Source organism: Sphaeramia orbicularis, chromosome 14 (assembly GCF_902148855.1).
Source record: "Sphaeramia orbicularis chromosome 14, fSphaOr1.1, whole genome shotgun sequence".
Classification (NCBI taxonomy): domain Eukaryota; kingdom Metazoa; phylum Chordata; class Actinopteri; order Kurtiformes; family Apogonidae; genus Sphaeramia; species Sphaeramia orbicularis.
In genome coordinates, this window is record NC_043970.1 from 25,214,228 (window position 1) to 25,232,795 (window position 18,568).

At 36.2% G+C, this 18,568-nt stretch overlaps 1 protein-coding gene across 3 annotated transcripts; it reads left to right on the forward strand.

The window, feature by feature from the left end:
• Positions 1 to 168: 168 nt before the first annotated feature.
• On the forward strand, positions 169 to 18,156 carry gab3 (GRB2 associated binding protein 3). Of its 3 annotated transcripts, none has more exons than XM_030153263.1 (11): positions 169 to 329; positions 1,502 to 1,728; positions 5,148 to 5,448; positions 11,653 to 11,809; positions 11,904 to 12,367; positions 13,003 to 13,052; positions 13,678 to 13,918; positions 14,775 to 14,865; positions 15,653 to 15,728; positions 17,175 to 17,294; positions 17,695 to 18,156. In XM_030153263.1, exons 2-11 carry the CDS (start codon positions 1,564 to 1,566, stop codon positions 17,812 to 17,814), a joined length of 1,785 nt encoding a protein of 594 aa, XP_030009123.1. In that variant the 5' UTR covers positions 169 to 329; positions 1,502 to 1,563; the 3' UTR covers positions 17,815 to 18,156. The 3 variants fall into 3 exon arrangements, with proteins under 3 accessions (XP_030009123.1, XP_030009125.1, XP_030009124.1); XM_030153265.1 differs by having other exon boundaries at positions 174 to 329; positions 17,698 to 18,156; XM_030153264.1 differs by lacking the exon at positions 169 to 329 and having other exon boundaries at positions 1,480 to 1,728.
• The last annotated feature ends 412 nt before the right edge of the window (positions 18,157 to 18,568 follow it).

Consider the following 18,568-nt stretch of genomic DNA (forward strand, 5'->3'; position numbering starts at 1 on the left):
ATTCTTTGATAATATACTGAAAAAAATTAATGTATTCTCATTTTAGGGGAGTTATAAATGATGTTACATAAAGTAGTTGCTGTTTGCACATCTTTCTTTATATACTCTCTGAGCTCAGCCGTAAAGCAGAATCTTCTTTGTGGCATTCCTGCAGAATAGACACAGTCATAATGTACTGCTGCCCTCTAGAGCCTCTCATCTTACATTACACTCATGTCATTTTCAACATACAGAGACAGAATTAATCGTTTGTAAAAACAAACGGTTTTGTTTTCAAAGTTATGCGTATATAATGAGGAAAACAGTATCTATAAGGCCATCACAGTCTGGAAAGAAAAGCTACATGATAAATAATTTCATTTATTATGTTCAATTAATCTATGTTGGAATAAGAGCATGGATGCATCTAACCCATGGGCTTATAACAGCAGGCCATGTGTAGCTATATGCACACAAATAGGCTATTTCATACTGAGTCATGATTTATGAATATGAAATTACAGTCTATCTTATGATAGACAAATCTAGGTCAAATATGTCGCCCTCTGATGGATTCAGGTGGAACTCAAGCATCAACTGCAGACTGATCATAATGCTGTTTTCTGCAGTTTATCTGATGAAAAATATGACTGTAATGCTTGAAGAGAGGTTGATTATTTTATGGAAGTAAATGTTTGTGTGTACTTCCTTTAAGGAGAATAACAATAAAACTCTAATGAGAAATGACTGATTTTTAGGATAGCCATGTGTTTTTACTGCAGAGACAAAGATTTAATGATGTAAATGTATTTTAGGTAAGCGTATTAGTCTCAAATTAGGTAAAATTTATGAGATTTTAATATTGCTGCCTGGTTTTGCAGTATTTAACCACTGCTCCAACTATTGCTCTTACACCACAACAACTATTATTGACTATTATGATCAAATTCATCTGCATCTGTATTTTTTTTTCTACTCCTACTACTACTGTTACAGTACTGCTGTTATTAGGCCTGGTATATGTACAAGCAAGAGTACATGGAAAGAAGCCAGCATTATGTTATCTCCAAGCATCAGCATGTAAGGCAAGTCATTTTTTTTCTCTAATCAGTTATCTATGGCAGAAGCCACTTCTGGTTTCTGTAGAGTTAAGAGATGACACTGGAAAACAAAAACAACAGCAAAACAGCAGCAAAATGGAACCACCTATGGAACTATTAATGTTCATCTAAAACATTACATTTATGACTGAACAAATCTGCCACTCTACTAATGTGAAACTGTGATTGTAGTCAAAAGATCGCACCTCTTAAAAACCTGTCAAGCCTCATTATCTGAAATATTTCCCGCTTTAACCCTTCCACAGGACAACAGCTCCATTACTTTCATGGTGCCCTTGAGAAAACACACACATTTACTCTCTCTCCTTCTCACTCTGTCTCCCTCTCTCTCTCTCTCTCTCTCTCTCTCTCTCTCTCTCTCTCTCTCTCTTTCTCTGTCTCTCTCTCTCTCTCTCTGTCAGTGTGATCAATTTCTTGACTTCCTCCTTTTTGAGTGGCTGGGCTGAATACCAGAACACAGGATATGCTTCACACTGCTCTCAGTTTCACAGCAGCAGCAGCAGCAACAACAGCAGCAGCAGCAGCAGCAGTGAGGACGACACGCTCTGCAGTCAAGATGAGTGCTGGGGATGTGGTCTGCACCGGCTGGCTCATTAAATCCCCTCCAGAGAAGAAACTAAAGAGATTTGTGAGTAGAAGTACACATGGGACACTTGTTTACATCCTCTGATTGTACATTTTACCATAGCTGTAGGAATGCCTGCTCGTGTCTCTGTGTTTTTGTGCATCCATACATGTCTATTTGTTTTATGATGTTGAGTGCTGATGTAAAAATCACACTGTTTTTGTTAAATTGAGCTGTAATGAACCCTCCTGTACTGCTTCTTCCCCATTTACGAAACCCTTTACCTTACATTTTGGCTTGTGGAGCGGGTTTATAGTAGTAAACAATGATGTGTCATGTCATGATGATTTTACACAGACAGTGTGTTTACTTCAGACATGAGGACAACACCAGTTTATGTAAAGCAGATCAGATAAACAGCATACAGCCATGACTGTTGTGTGGTTGTTGGGGTCATGTGATAATGTCGGGCTGGCCACTCACTCTGCTGCCGTGTGTTTGTGAGATGAGCGTGTGTGTTGTGAAACATGGGAAGTAATGTCAGCGGCAGTCAGACACTTCAGCGACAAGCAGAAATAGTCCAGCTTTGTGATGGCTGTTTGCACTTCCTCTGTACCAATGCAGGAGGAGGGCCACTTGTCAACACCACTGCAGGGAAAGGGTGGGTGGAGGTGTGTGTGATGTGTGTATGTATGTGTGTGTTGATGGGGTTAGGGTGTTTCAGGCCAGGAAATAGAAACTTATTTTAGTGTACTATGCAAATCCAGCTCAGGCTGAGGAACAAAGTAAATATGTTTTTCTAATAGTAGTAAGGGCAGGTACTCTATCTGTCTGCCTCACAGTCAAATCATCAGGTGGACACATTCCAATATGAACACAGAAACAATCTGGTTTTATCCAAGGACACATGCACAAACTGCATAAATATCTTAAAACAGTATTAAAAACTTTCAGGGAAAAATTTAATTGGAAGCTGCAATAATGGAGACTCCATTTTTTCAGAGATTCAGAGATGCTGAAAACAATACAGAGATTTCAGTAAAATTTCTGTGAGGCCTTTTTTTAGAAAAAAAAAACTTCAACAAAATCCACATTGACATAGGACTTGTGCCATGTTTAATGTTCACGTGATAGTTTTCACTCATTCACAATATGTGCATTTTTCTCATTTATATTCGCATTTCTTATTCCTTGTAAAATACTATTATTATTATTATTATTATTATTATTATTATTATTATTATTATTATTATTATTATTATTATTATTATTAATGGTAGTAGTAGTAGTAGTGGTAGTAGTAGTAGTAGGAGTAGTAGTAGTAGTAGTTGTAATAGGGGTAGTAGTGGTAATAGGTAGTAATGGTGGTGGTAGCAGTAGTAGTAGTAGTAGTAGTAGTAGTAGCAGCAGCAGTAGTAGTAGAATCGTAATGGTAGTAGTAGTAGTACTAGTAGTAGTGGTAGTAGTAGTGGTAGTAGTAGCAGTAGTAGTAGTAGTAGTAGTAGTAGTAGTAGTAGTAGTGGTAGTAGTAGTGGTAGTAGTAGTAGTAGTAGTAGTAGTAGTAGTAGTAGTAGTAGTAGTAGTAATGGAATTGTAATGGTAGTAGTAGTAGTAGTAGTAGTAGAACTGTAATGGTAGTAGTAGTAGTAGTCTTAGTAGTAGTAGTAGCAGTAGTGGTAGTAGTAGTGGTAGTAGTGGTAGTAGTAGAACTGGAATGGCAGTAGTATATATTGGACTTGTTTGTGTGATTTGATCATTGCATGGAGTACTTCAGTACACAAATCCTTTTCTAATACGAGAAGAGCAGTCCACTGCCAAGGCAGATCAGTCCCCCCCCCCCCCCCCCCCCATCACCACCAAAATGTAATCATTTTTTCCTTGTGCCAGTATCAACATTTCCTGAAAATTCCATAAAAATAAACAGTGTGGGAGGTTACAAACAGATTATGGTTACAGATATACAAATAAAATATAGGATAAATCCCCCTTGTGGGACTAATAAAAGAATATCTTATCTGAAAAATTTATATTCTATAAAATCTGAAAGTTTTCTGTGATTGTGTTTTTAGTGTGAAACCAGAGCTAATATTCATACAAAAGGTTTTCTCCATCTCTTACATAGGCTCAGTAGAAGTGTACGGGGGTAAGTCTGAAAAAACAGTCATTTTAATAAATGTATTATTGAATATATATATATAAAAAGACATCTGACTTTAGTCAAATGAAGTATTCTGTTAAAAAGCAAAAATAAAGTCCACTCCACAATGACAAGGAATATATGATTTATAGATTCACTCTGTATGGTTTTCAGCATCAATTTCATTTTTGCTTCTAGAGAAAAAAATGTCAAAATTGCAGTTTTTTTGGTTCAGCGGATTATGATCAAATGTCACCATAAGCTCAATACTTAGTTGACATGATGACTGAACTGATGATGAACTGATTTATCTTCATCTGTTGACCGATGAGCTGTGGTTGAAAGTTGAGCTTGTGTGTTCACATCTGTTGTAGTTTGTGTTTTTTTGACTTAGTTTGAGGAGAATATGGACTTTTGAACAAGCAACCTCTTTAACACGTAACAGTAAACCCTTTACATTACTCTGTATTCATTTGCTTTTGCTTTTTTTGTAGAAAAAAATAAAATAAAACCTATTGATTACCCTTTACATCCTCAAAAAACTTGAGTTGGTTGATCCTGGAGGTTGGAAACAGGGCCTAAACGTCAGATCTGATCTGGACCAGACTGGCATCTGTCTAGTTACGGTTTCCTCCTAAACTAGTCATTGTTATTGGCAGTAACGTGGAAATGTTGAACCATTTCCTGGTAAGAAAACATAAATTACCAACTGCCTTGTGCAGGAACAAACCTGCACCCACAAGCGGAAAAAAAGGCTGATGTTTAAAGTTTTCACGCCACAGAAAAATATCAGGAGCTGAAACTAAATTGAGGCTCCACCCAGACAATGCACACAAAGCCACAAACCTGAGTGTGAAAAGATATCAGCACCTCTGCTTTCAACATGACAATGACTCTTTAAATATTTTTAATGTTAAAGCGTGGTGCATGAAATGGAGATGGCCCCTCTAATGCAGTGATGACTTCTCTGGCTCTGGTTTCTTTTTGAAGCTAAAAATATGTATTAGGTTATTGGTTCTGAATATGCAGCTCTCACCACATACTGTATTAATACCTCTTTCATTGTATTTGCCTTTTTCTTTTAAATACAGTGAACTTCCTCTTCTTTGTACTTCTGGGAAATATGTGTGAAGGTTCCGCTTAGTGACCATATGAAAAGAAAAAAAGAAGTTTAAAGCTGCTAAGTTAACTCTTGTGAGAAGGAGCTGTGATCTAATTCCCATGTCTGGTCATGACTAATGCAGAGTCACTGGTGGAGTAAAGGGAGACTGGAGTCAACCAGGACTCTGCAGAATAAGTTTCAAGTCACAACCAGATCCAAACTTTGTGTTGCTTTCTCCTGCAGGCCTGGAGGAAACGCTGGTTTGTGCTCAGAAGAGGTCGCATGAGCGGTAATCCAGATGTGCTGGAGTATTATCAAAGTAAAAACTCCAAAAAGCCGATCCGCACCATCGACCTGAAAGAGTGTGAGGTGGAAATGCTCAACGGCCAACTCAGGATAAAGCGAGACTTTCATGGAAAGCACCTGTTTGTGGTGAAGACTTCGTTTCGCATCTTTTACCTGGTGGCCAAAACGGAGGAGGAGATGAACGGCTGGATCAGCAGCATCAGTCAGATCTGCCAGTTTGGGACCCTGGAGGACGCAGGTACTTAGAAACTCAAATGTTCCTTGGTTTAAAACTGACGGTGATTTGAAAACACAACTGTATTAAACATGAGAAAGTGCATGGTCTTTGTAAAAGTCATCCCACCCTACAGCTCCAGGACATACTGTTGTCATCTGACCACATGTAGGAAGTGGTGAGCTGTGAAACGAACTATAAAACGAGGTCAGAGCCCTGAGAAAATGTGCTGTTTGTCAATGTATGGACAGTTTAAGTACAAAAAAACACCACAGACCACTGAGGTTAGAAACATGTTTACTGGAAATCTGCTTTCAGATGAAACATTTCTGATCCTTTCTCCCTCAGGGATTATCTACAATAAATGAGAAACTTCAAATCAACCACATCTACACACGGTATATTCAGGAAATAGTGAAGCTTTATGATGCACTGATGTTATTTCTAACACAAATTCTCATGTTGTCATTGAACTGAAGTGACTTTTTTCCCCAAATCATCAAACACTCAATTTCTGGTGGAGTTTTTGTTTTTCCTAAAAAACCTGAAAAAATTACTTGGGCAATTATTTTAAGAAATATACATACACATATTTTGCATACCTTAATATTATGATATTATAACATAATAGGCTACTTATTATTATTATCATTACTAATTTACTTTGCCACTTGTTTCTACTAGTACTTTCCAATGTGCAATTACAATTTTCACTCCTGTTTTTTTAATAGTTATTGAATTGTTTTGCTGTTTTCTTGTGGTGTTTCTTGTGTGTACATTTAGTGTTTGTGCTGCTATTGGAACCTTAATTTCCTGAGGGCTATGCCCAAATGATCAATAAAATTATATCTAATCTAATCTAATCTAATCTAATCTAATCTAATCTAATCTAATCTAATCTAATCTAATCTAATCTAACTTTATCTAATCCAATCCAATCCAATCCAATCTAATCTAATCTAATCTAATCTAATCTAATCTAATCTAATCTAATCATAGAAGGTGACAATATTTAACTGTATTTCACTGTAAACATACATACTCCATATTAAAAAAAAAAACTTAAAAATGTATGTGGCAGAGTGGCAGATGTAAAAACACAAACAGTTTGATGGAAATTCATCAAACATCTATGGATGAGTTGAAGATGTGCAGATGTTTTGATGGGATGTTTTTCTGCACAGCTCTGGTTCTTTTGGGTCAATCAAATAGGTTAAAGGCTGTTAAATTTACCCACAGATGCACGCCATCACATTGTGGTTTTCACCACCTCATGCAAATGATTTCCCGTCCGTTTACGACAACAGCAGGGTTAGAAATAGCATAATGTAATGACTTGAGCTAAACTCCATATTGCAGTTTTCAATTTTAATGATAAGAAACATTCAGTTTAACCTTCTCTGTCAGGTATTTTAGAGACGATATCAGCAAGTCATCTGGAAAGCAGATTATGTGTATGACGTGATTATATGTCATAAAATCTTTATTTAATCTTTATTTGCTTATCTATATTTACCAGTTTTTATGCTGTTGTGTATTCGTGCATGCTGTACCACATTTGCCAAGCACTCACCGCCAAAGCGTTCTGGGTATAGCAATATGATTGTAAGGCTATTATATTCCAAAGTTACTAATGTCTCCCATAATATTGGTCCTATCAACTTGCCATTTTCACTAGTCTGTTCCTTGACCAAAAATACATAAGTATGACACACTGCAGCAGTCGACTCTTTCCAGATTTTGTGTGAGTCCCCAGACACACATACATGCACACAGAGGCCACTTAGCTTTTATAATATAGATATTAGTCCCCATCATTATTTATCTATAATGTGGAATCAACATTTATTCTATTCCACTGCTGCCAATCCCTGAGTATTTTAAATCAAACAGAAAAATAATTAATTGAAGCTTTATTTTTATTATTATAAGCCAAAATGACACTGCTGGCTGAATCCTGTTTGACAAAATGATGTTTCTGTTTTACTTAAATCAAACCATTTATACATTTTGCTTTATTCATAGCATATTTCATGCAGAAGGAAGTAGGACAGCGGTAGATTCATGTGCCTGGATCTCCAGAGTTGTGTGCATTGCACCTCATAATGTTTGCAAATGAATATAAAAGGTTGGGTTTTTTTTCTGCACCCACAGGAGAGCACAAACGCCTGTTAGGAGCAGCAAATGTTTTATGAGAACACGAAAAGACTTTTGAGTTTTTTTTCCCTCATGTGGTTGTGCAGGGACAGCCTTGACTCAGTGGCCTTGAATGAAATGGAATGAAAGAAATTTCTGAACAGAGGCCAACCTGACTAAAAGATTTGAGAATATGTAAACAGAAGAGGGAACAGGCAGACACTTCACACGTGTCCATAATAAGGACTCTTCCACTATGTAAATGTGGTGGCAAAGGCATTAATAGTTTGTGTCATATTATGGGACATGGGTCGGCAACTTCTGGTATCTGAAGAGCCATTTTAGGACAGAAATATATATTTAAAAAACTGTCTGGATTCAAAGATAGCCTTATGTGTTTTACATCAAAGTGGTGACTGTTTAACCCATAAAGACCCAAACATCCGCCAGTGACACAAACCATCTACTGATATAGAATGTTTAATACCTGTTGATCAGTAGCGGCTGCTCGTCTTTCAGACAAGGGAAGCTCATTGTCGGCTTACATTAAAAAAAAAAAAGTCAAGTTATTTAAACTTAAATTCTGCCCTCTGTTCCTTCTTAAGAAAATGGTCGTATCGTACCAAGTAAACAAGAAAACGTTGACATTATGTTAAATTGAAACAAGGAAGTACAATGAGTGTTTTATTTACAGTGTAAGAAATGAACAAGTAATTTCGTAATGGTTTTTCTCTTGATTTCACAGCAGAATGTGCAACAGTATTAAACTGAACTCTGTCAAGTGAAGGAGTAGATCTCAAAATAGCTGTCAATCAAATGGGATTCAGCCTTTCGACTGATCCTCCAATCAGTATGTAGAATCCTGGCGTCCAGCCCGGCCAAGCTCTGCCCACAGCTCCATTCACCCCCAGAGACACCAAGTGTCTGGGAGCGGGACAACATCGTGGCATTTATCCAATTACCGTCCAGTTTTGAGGCAATGAAAAAAACTGTTCCACTCAGTCCCATTGAAGTGCATGGACGTCGGGCGTCTACGAGCAAATGCACTGAGCAGAGATCGCATGAGAAAACAGCGCAACAGGAATGTATGAGAAGTGAACAACATGGAGTCCGCAGATTTGTGATAAAGCTGATTCTGAACGAACTCATCTATGAGATGAACGTGTTCTAACACATTTGTAGTCAATGAATTGTCAACACAACCGTACATATTTGACCATTTAATTTTCGGAATTTTAGGGGAAGCCGGGCTTCCCTTGCAGTCTATGAGAAATCGCCATTGCTGTTGATCCACTAATCTTATCAACACATGTAAATAATTGGTGTAAAATACAGTTTTTCATCTTTTCATGGTCATCAGATATGACCCATTTGGACGTTCAGAGGCTCTGTAGTGAAAGTGGAAACACCATCATCTTCTACAACATTGATTCACTAGTAAAACCCATGGAGTTAGATCAATGGCTGTTACTCCCTCAGAGTTTAATCAAGGCTCAACATAGTTCTTGGGTTTTAACAGCCATTTATTTGGACAACCAGATCTTGAGCTTGCCCAACAGTGATGATGCCCAAACAATGCCGTCAGAACTAAAGAAAATAAAATATTAAGACTTAAATTAACGTACAAAAATATAAAGATTTGACAGGAGGATGATGAAATGAATGCCCATTAAACAAAATAAAGCACACATATAAAATAACAGGCTTAATTGGCTTCACGTAGCATTCACACGACTTATTAACAAAGAAAACTGACAAACTTTACCTCACTGGCCGCATTGACGCCAAAGGAATAAAACAGAGGGTTCCACAGCACCTTCTTAAAAGATATGTTTTAAATTTCTTAGGTCAGTTCTTATGAACTGTCCTTTTGCAGACCTTATGGGTAGAACACATCGTGCATGATAGTCTCATGTGTCTCATGGAGGGTACTAATAATCTTATCCCCTGGGGGCAACGTGAACATGCGGAACAAACATTTTGGTTCCCCTCTTACCTCTATGTTTTTAAATCAAACAAATAAAACGTATTTTCTATGAATTTACCGCATTTTGTGAATTGTTTATTTATTGACTACTTAAATGAATCATTACTGTGAATGTGTTATGTTTCTAAATACTCTTGAAAATTATGAACTGAATATGTGAGTGATGCCTTGGACGGCAGTTACAATGACAGTGGATGGAAACACTTGTTTATACATTCAGTTAGCAATATATTTGCTGGAAAAGCGACTTTTTCTTCATTTTTCTCTGTTTTGATATAATTAACTTTGAATTTACTCTGAGTTTTTATGAACATCTGCATGATCTGTGAATTAAATGTGGGAAAATACAGGATTTTCAGCAAAAAATACAGAGGATAATATTATTTTTAAAACTGGTGATAAATCAATTAAGAAAGGTAGAAATTGAGAATAATTCATGTAGAAACTGCCACAAAAGTAGCACTGGGTCTTTATGGGTTAAGAAGCTCTTCAACATTAATTGGTACAGAATATGGCAAGAATAAATTGTTAAATCACTATAAATCACTAAGGAAAGATTAGATGTAGATGTAGATTCATTGGAAACTGTCACAAAATAGTTGTGACATCTGCAAAAATACATTGGAATCAGTTATATTTACAAAGGACAAGTCTACCTCGAAACAATCTGATTAAACTGAAACTAATATAAATATGACAAATGTTGTTTTTATATTCTCGCATTGACAGATACCTAGTTGAATTTGTTTTAATGTTTCGGTGCATTTACAGAAATACACTAAAGAAAACAGTGGCATTTGGCATTATTATATGGTGCAGCAAAAACTGACGGGTCTGTGAAGGAGTAAACTTTGGAGTAAACAGATGAATACGTTCAGTATCATAAAATAAATATAGTCTAGTTTACTACTGTACAACATCAGAATGACTTTATGGTTGCAACAAAAATAGCAAAATGTGTCAAATAAATAAGTGTTATTCATTTCCATATGATCTTCGACAAAGCCACGTGGGGACACTTGGAAAAGACCCAGGGGCCAAATGTAGCTGAAAAAAGTGTCTTTATTCAATAATTCTTTCATTTACATGTGTAGGATCATAAGCATGATTGTCAAATGTATTAAAGATTTGTTCTTACCTTATACATTCAGATAAGAAATTAACCCCTGGTGTTTTTGAGCATTCGATCACAGTAAAACATGTCCGTTCTATACAAATATTTATGATGTAAACAAATAATATTACATTGTTTTCATCATAAGATTGTTTTTAACCCTTAAAGACTGACAGCTGTGGTTGTGGTGACTACAAGTGAATTATTCTCTACATTTAACCTTTCCTTAACAATTTATCATCATTTATTCAAATAAACTGCAGTCTGCATTCTGCATTTTTCAATGAAATCAGGTATTTTCATAAATGTAATTCACTGTTCATGTAGATACACTGCAAAAAAGGGTGTCTAAAAACAAGATAAAAACACTAAATCTGAGGAAAAAGGTACTCAAAACAAGTAAAATGTCCATGCAGCAAGATAACTTAACTTGACAAGATTTCTTCAGTTAAGATTGTTAAATCTAAAAATAAGAAATCTTAAAATAAGAAATTAACTCTTAAAGCAAGATAAATTATCTAATGTTTCTCAGTCTAAGTTGTTTTTTTTTTTTAAATCTTGGTAAGAGCTAAATAATGCATTGCAGTGTGTTCATAAAAGCTCAGAGTAAATTCAAAGGTTATTATATCAAAACAAAGAAAACTGAGAAAAAAAAGAGACATTTTATGTAAAATATCTTATTATTTGAAGACAAAAATAGTTGTCTATGATCACTGTCATTTGTTGAACTACGTGTTTTATTGGTGAATGGTGTTTCCTTGTGTCATATGGGTCAAATGGGTCATGTCCGATGCTGCTGAAAAGCTGAATTTCACCCAAATTGCTCATATATATTGATAGGTTTGGTGGTTCAGAAGTTAAACATCACAGGTTGCTTACCACTGTTCTAGGAGAAATATGTTTGCCTGTTTGCTTGTAGGTTATGCAGACTTACATTTTCTTACCATTCCCTCACATACATGCTCTGTGCCTTTGTATTTGTTGTTAACAGAGGGTTCAGAAGATGGATTTCCTCAAACCCCGACCTCTCTTCAGCCCTCACCTGACAGCTCTGACAGAGTGTCTGTATCGAGCCAACAAGAGTCCACTTATCCACCAGACTACCTCTTCCTGTCACAGTGTGAAACAGGGAGTGTAACCATCAGTAGGTATGTATGACCTGTGAGACACCGTGCACAAGATGAAACCATGACAGTGGTTTGCGCTCAGTGCAGTGTTTTCATTTTTTTCCATATCTTGTAGACATGACAGCTTTTCCAACTCTGAGAACTCTCTGGAGCAGATGTCATCAGAAGACGCTATCAAGGACATTGTGCCTTCACCTCTTTGCACAGATTCCTCTTCGTCCTCCATTTCCTACGCCAGCCCCAGCCCGTGTCTTTTCAGCCATGGGAGGTTGGCTCACCCTCCTTTCAGCGCTCCCTGCACCTCCGTGGCTTTACCGTCGTCCTCTTCGTCTCCTCTGCCACGTCACTGTGCCACAAGTGTCTTCCAGTTTGACAAACCTTATTCATCTGCGTCGTTTGAGGCGACGGTTGACAGACAAACGCCTCCTCCGCTGCCACCTAAGCCTAACCATCTGCCAGATCAGCTCAGTGATGACGGGGCTCACAGGCCGAGGGCAATGAGTACAAGGCACTTCTCAAACCACACCGCGTTCATTCCCAGAAGAACCTCTTTGTCAAGCTTGGACCATTTCAGATTAGGTACACCCCCACAAGAAAAGCACATTATGGCCTGTGTTGCTCAGTGCATTTATTTTACTTTGTGTTTATTTGCATTCATTTCGAGGTTCTTCTATAAGCACATAAGGCTTTTTAAGGGGATATTTCATACTATTAGCAACATTTCTTTTGTATTTAAAGGAATGTAAAGGGTTAACAAACACTCACACAATTAGCACAGAGCAGAAGATGGCAAAACTAGACCAAACTAAACTTATGTGGTGTTGTTTATAAGAGGGTGACAGTGGTAACACAGCACCTCCAGTTAGTATTCACAGTCACATTCACATTCACATTCAGAATACTGTATTAATCCCAGAGGAAACTGTGCGGTTACAGTTGCTCCATGCAAGTATAAGAAAAAGTAGCAGGGAAAAAATTATCAATATTACAAATATATATATATATATATATATATATATATATATATATATATATATATATATATATATATATATATATATATATATATATATATATATACACACATATATGTATAAAGTTCTAAATATTCACCTATATATAGCTCTGAATATGCATATTAAAACACAATTAGAAGAAGAATAATTCTAACAAAAAAGTAACCACGTGTGTGTTTGTGTGTTTGTGTGTTTTAGGAGATATCGAAAGCAGGTCGATGAGAAACAGGAGGCAAAGTGTTAATTTGGTAAGAAAATCATGTTGTTAATGTTATAGTCACGGAAAAAATTATTAGACCATCAAAAGTCATCAAAAACAATGGTTATGCAATCAAGTACTAACTCCTATGTGTATCATGTGACTAAAACAGACAGAAAACAAAACATGGAATGCCTAAAAGCACTGTTTTTGGCAGTACAATGCCATAGATATTGATGTAAGAACTGAAGTGATTTTGGTTATTATCAAAAAAACATAGAAAATGGCTAGATATCAACTCTGAAATTAAACTCTTATGAGCTATTTTTGTTGTTATGATTATATTTGTCCATACAAATGTATCTTTAGTTGTACCAGGCATTAAAATGAACTAGAAATTGAAGAAAACAAAGGGTGGTCTAATAATTTTTTTTCCAGGACTGTACATCTAAAGGTCTGCCGAGCTACTGTTATTTCAGATTTCTTTACTGACCCCAAGTGGTAACAACATGAAAGACACTGGTGGCAGCAGTTAAAACAATACTGAGTACATTTTTATTGAGATGATGGTCTCACTGTAACAGAAATAATACAATTAACTTTTCAAAGCTGCTCTAAGCCTATGGTGACTTTTACGACTTTGTCAGATCTAATGATGCACTGTCTCTCTGCAGCCCTGTTTAAATACCACGAGAGTTCAGAGCTACCAGGATGACTCATATGTTCCCATGGCCTCCCCATCGCTGCCTGTTACCACTGGTGAATGTGATGGTTACATCCCCATGAGCCCCAGGACATGCAGTTTGTTCAGCACTACCGCTGAGTCGTCCACCAGTCTCAGCTCGCTGATGTCTCAGCTTGGAGAGGTTGCACCACCTCCTATTCACCGACATCTCAAGCCTCGGTTGAGGAGAGGTGAGGACAAGACTCATACCCGGGCTGATTAATCATCTTCACTTTTTTTTTTTTTTTTTTTTTTTGAAGTCTGTGGGATTTATTGTACAATTTACATGTGTTAGGATGTTTCTCAGTGACTTATTGACCTTTAAATACAACATGCAGGCTTTAAAAAACAGTTTTATATCTGATAAGTCATTAGAGGTCATTAGAATCACTGCCTTACCAATATTAACCCAGTACTACTTTTGTGCCAGTTCCCAAATGAAATTTCCTCTAGATTTAACTTTTCTTAAATTATTTATTACTATTTTTTTTATAATATTATCCTCTGTATTTTGCATTTTTTCAGTGAAAGTCATGTATTTTCCTGTATTTAATTTCTTGATCATGTAGATGTTCATGGAAGCTCACATCAAAGTTGGGGGTTATTATGTTAAAAAACAATGAAAATGGAAAAAAGTGACTTTTTAAGCAAATATATCGATAACTGAACACACAAATAAGTATCTACATCCACTGTCATTGATCCAAATCCAACTGGGTTTTACTGGTGAATCAGTGTTGTAGAAGATGACAATGTTTCCACGGTAACTACGGATCCTCTGAACATCCAAATAGGTCATATCTGATGACCATGACAAACTGCATTTTACATCAATTATTTACATTTATTGATAGGATTAGTGGATCAACAGTATTAAACATTTTATATCAGTAGGTGTTTTGGTTGCCGGTGGCTGTTTGGGTCTTTATGGGTTAACATAAGAATGTGAAGATATGAACATAACAAACATGTCTAACTCACAGATGTTTGTCAGTGAACTGGCATTGCCTTTGCGCATTAATAACTCTATCTTTTCTTGGTTCACAGCTCGACCTCCACCTCTTGACTTGAGTGGCCTCTCCACAATCACAGAATGTCCCACTCACTTTCCTTTGAGCAGAACAATGACTGACTCATGGTGAGAAAAAAATAGTATTTCTTTCATTTACATGTGTAGGATCATAAACATGATTGTCAAAAGATTTGTTCTTATCTTGTAAATTCAGATGTAAAATTAACCCTGGGTGTTTTTGTGTGTTTGATCACAGTAAAACATGTCCTTTCCAAACAAATATGTATGATGTAAACAAATAACACTACGTTGTTTACATTGTAGCATTATTTATAACCCTTAAAGACCTAGAACAATTTTTGTGGTGACTTCAAATTAATTATTGTCTACATTTAACCTTTCTTTAGTAATTTATCATCATTTATTCAAATAAACAGCTTTTTGCATTTTCCAGTGAAAATCAGGCATTTTCTTATATTTAATTCACTGATCATGTAGATGTTCATAAAAGCTCAGAGCAAACTCAAATGTTATTAGATCAAAACAAAAAAAAAAAAAAAAAAGGAAAAAAGTGACATTTTATGTAAAATATTTCACTATCTGGAGACAATTGTCAACAACCACTATCATTTGTCAAACTACATGGGTTTTATTGGTGAATCATATCGTATTATATCTGATGACGATGAAAAGATGAATTTTACCTATACACATGTACTGATAGGATTAGAGTTCAAAAGTTATAGTTTTAGATCAGTAGATTCTTTTGGTCACTGGTGATTGTTTATATCTTTAAGGGTTAATACAGACTTAATATGAACATCTGTACTTTTCACAGCTCACTGAGAATGTCTTGGTACTTAAGTAGCTATTCTTTTTGTAGCTGATTATCTATTATCTTATATAATTGCAGCTTTTCAGTGAATCGTCTTCTTCTGGAAAGAAGACTTGGGAATGGAGACAACGCAAGAGATGAAGACACAGCAATTGTAATATTTTAATTTACTGAAAGTACATTTTAGATATTTTTGGAGTTACAATATAATCTATTGCATGAAGTAATGGTATAATTGCCCTTTTTCTGAGAAGGAACATTTTGTGTATTTTTTCAGGGCAATTAAGTCATTTCATCTGCTAGTTCTATTTTCTGTTTTTAATTTGAACTTTCAGAGACTCTAAAAACATGACAAGAAACTACATGTACAGCTTATACTTTTACTTTCTATTTAACGTGATAAAAAGCTAAATGTGAAATTGCTTTATTGTAAATTTCTGTGTAAATCAGCAGATTTTTCAAGGGAATGTGTGAAAGAGAATCATATCTGCACTTTCAGGATGTGAATATTTGGAACTTTTATATAAGGCTCTGAAGCTGCATATGATTTTTGTCACCAATTTTTCATCAAAATCTGTAAAACCTGAGTGATAGCCTAAGTATCATGAATCCCTTAGGGTTAGGCTAACCCTAACCCTAACCCTAACCCTAACCCGCAGCAGCAAGAAGCAATGAAACTATTGTCAGGGATGATTTGAGTCTCCAGACAATGTGAGTCGTACATGTGTAGAAGCATTTATCTCTACAACTCACTATGGCTACGTCACTAGGACAAACAACTGACTAAGGTGCAGCAATTACCCTCCACCGCTCAGTTTCCTCCAGAAAATGTGGTCAAAATGTTTGTCAGCTGGATAGGCTCTCAGCTGTGAAATAAACCAAAAGTAGGCATATAAATTGATCGCTAGAAAGATACTCCTTGAAGGTAAAGTCTCTGTACTTTTACATAATTTGACTCATACAACAGTGATTTGTCCTAGCGAGGTTGACGTAGTGACTCGTAAAACTTGTCCAACAGAGATTTAAATGCTTCTCACACCGTCGGGACATTCTAATCGTCCCTTGACAGCTGTTTCTATGTTTGTTGCTGCTGCGGCTACGTTGAGTTCCCATTCCCACAATGCACTTTGCAATAAAATGTCCAAAAAGGCCCAAGTGGCATATCTGTTTGGTGTGTGGACAAATGGACTGCTTGTGATGGAGTACACTTTGAAGTTGTTCACCATGAAGGAAGTGATTCAGCTGCAAATCATAGAAAGACTAATGGATTTGTGATACTTAGGCTATGACTCGGGTTTTACAGATTTGATGAAAAATTGGTGATGAAAGTCATACACAGCTTTAAAGCCTTATATAAAAGTTCCAAATATTCACATCCTGAAAGTGCAAATATGGTTCTCTTCATACACAGCTTTAACTGGAAATTAGTCATGTGTTTGTGGAGTGATTTTCTGTAGAAGATGCTGACATGCGCCAAGTGTGTACTCTTGGATGCAAAAAGATTAAAAAAAAAAAAAATCCCAAATCCTTTAACTGACAGCTTTGACTTTTCGCTGTGCGCTAAAGTGCATGAGTCTTCTTCTGTTTCTTTCTCTGACAGGAGTCGAGACAGTCGCTCTTTCTCAGCTTTGATGGAGCAGGTCAGCCGCTATTGAGGAGATCCAACCTCGACTACTTGTCGCTAGATTTCAATTCTGCATCCCCATCGCCTGTGCTGAAGGTATATTTGGATCAATGAAGGATGAAATGACTGTAAATAATAATTAACTACACCATATGTTAGGAAAGAGCAGATCTAATTACATATATTGATCCCCCAACTCAGCCCACACTCAGCAGGAGTGTGTCGTCACAGTCATTATCTAGAATTAACTCCATTGTCCCTGAAGGAACACAGCCACGACATCTTGCATGAAATTTAAATGACCAAATTAGAGTTCATTCACAGAGAAAAAAACAGCAATTCATCCAGTAGGCTGGTAATGGAATGCAAACCATGTGAAATCATGTTAGATGTGATAGCTTGAAGAGTTGAAGATATGGTGACGGTGTTAAAAATGAATAGTTAATTGTCTGAAGTATGTTCATTCAAGTCTCCTCGTCCCTCTGCTTGTGTCCAGCAGAAACCCTTCCTGTCTGATGAACACAGAGTGGATTATGTGCAGGTGGATGAGAAGAAGACTCAGGCACTGCAGAACACCAAAATGGAGTGGACAGATGTTCGACAATCGAAAACATAAAGAGAAATGGAGAAATATGAAAACCAACATGAACTCATAACAACAACAAAGGACCACATTTAATTTAAAAGCACTTTGAAAAACAGTATTAAAATAAAAGTTAAAGAACAAGCAAGAACTTAGATGCTTGCTTTAAAACCTAAATGGACACCTTTGATATGTAATATAATGTCTGTCTAATCATTCAGTGTATTACGGTGATTTTTACTGTAGCATTAAACTTTTTTACAGGGCCTTTTTTTTCTTTTATCGCAATTACATCTGTTTGAATGTATGTATATTTCTGTTAAATAATTGTGATTGTACAGACAAGTATTTTAATTATAAAACATTCCAAATCTCTCTCTCTTTCTTATTATGTGTCATAATGAATGACAGTGAACTACAGCCTACATTGCTTAAGGAAGTCAAATCAAATTCTAGACGAATTTATTTTTGGCAGATTTTCCAGAAAACTCTTTGACGTAAAATAATGTGTCATACTAATAATGCTGAAAACTTGATACAGCTCTTCCAAAACTAGCAGTGATCTAATCCACTGCGGTTTACTGGAACATTTGTCCAAAAATTCACAGTTAAATGTTGTCAGCGTTAAGTTGTTATTCCTCCAGTAAACTTTATTTTTACTGTAGAACACAGAACAAGAAAAAGCATTAAGTTCTGTTACGTGTTTGAAAGTCATGATGCGATGGTGGTTTTACATAAGATAAGATAAAACATATTCTTATCATGGACTTAAGTCACTTATCTTGTT

What these genes read in the sequence shown, in the direction of transcription:
- gab3 (XM_030153263.1), top strand. Translation starts at nt 1,564, where the DNA reads ATGCTTCACACTGCTCTCAGTTTCACAGCAGCAGCAGCAGCAACAACA. An exon ending in AGAAGAAACTAAAGAGATTT is followed by an intron (nt 1,729 to 5,147) that starts GTGAGTAGAAGT and finishes TTTCTCCTGCAG; the next exon opens with GCCTGGAGGAAACGCTGGTT. An exon ending in GGGAGTGTAACCATCAGTAG is followed by an intron (nt 11,810 to 11,903) that starts GTATGTATGACC and finishes CATATCTTGTAG; the next exon opens with ACATGACAGCTTTTCCAACT.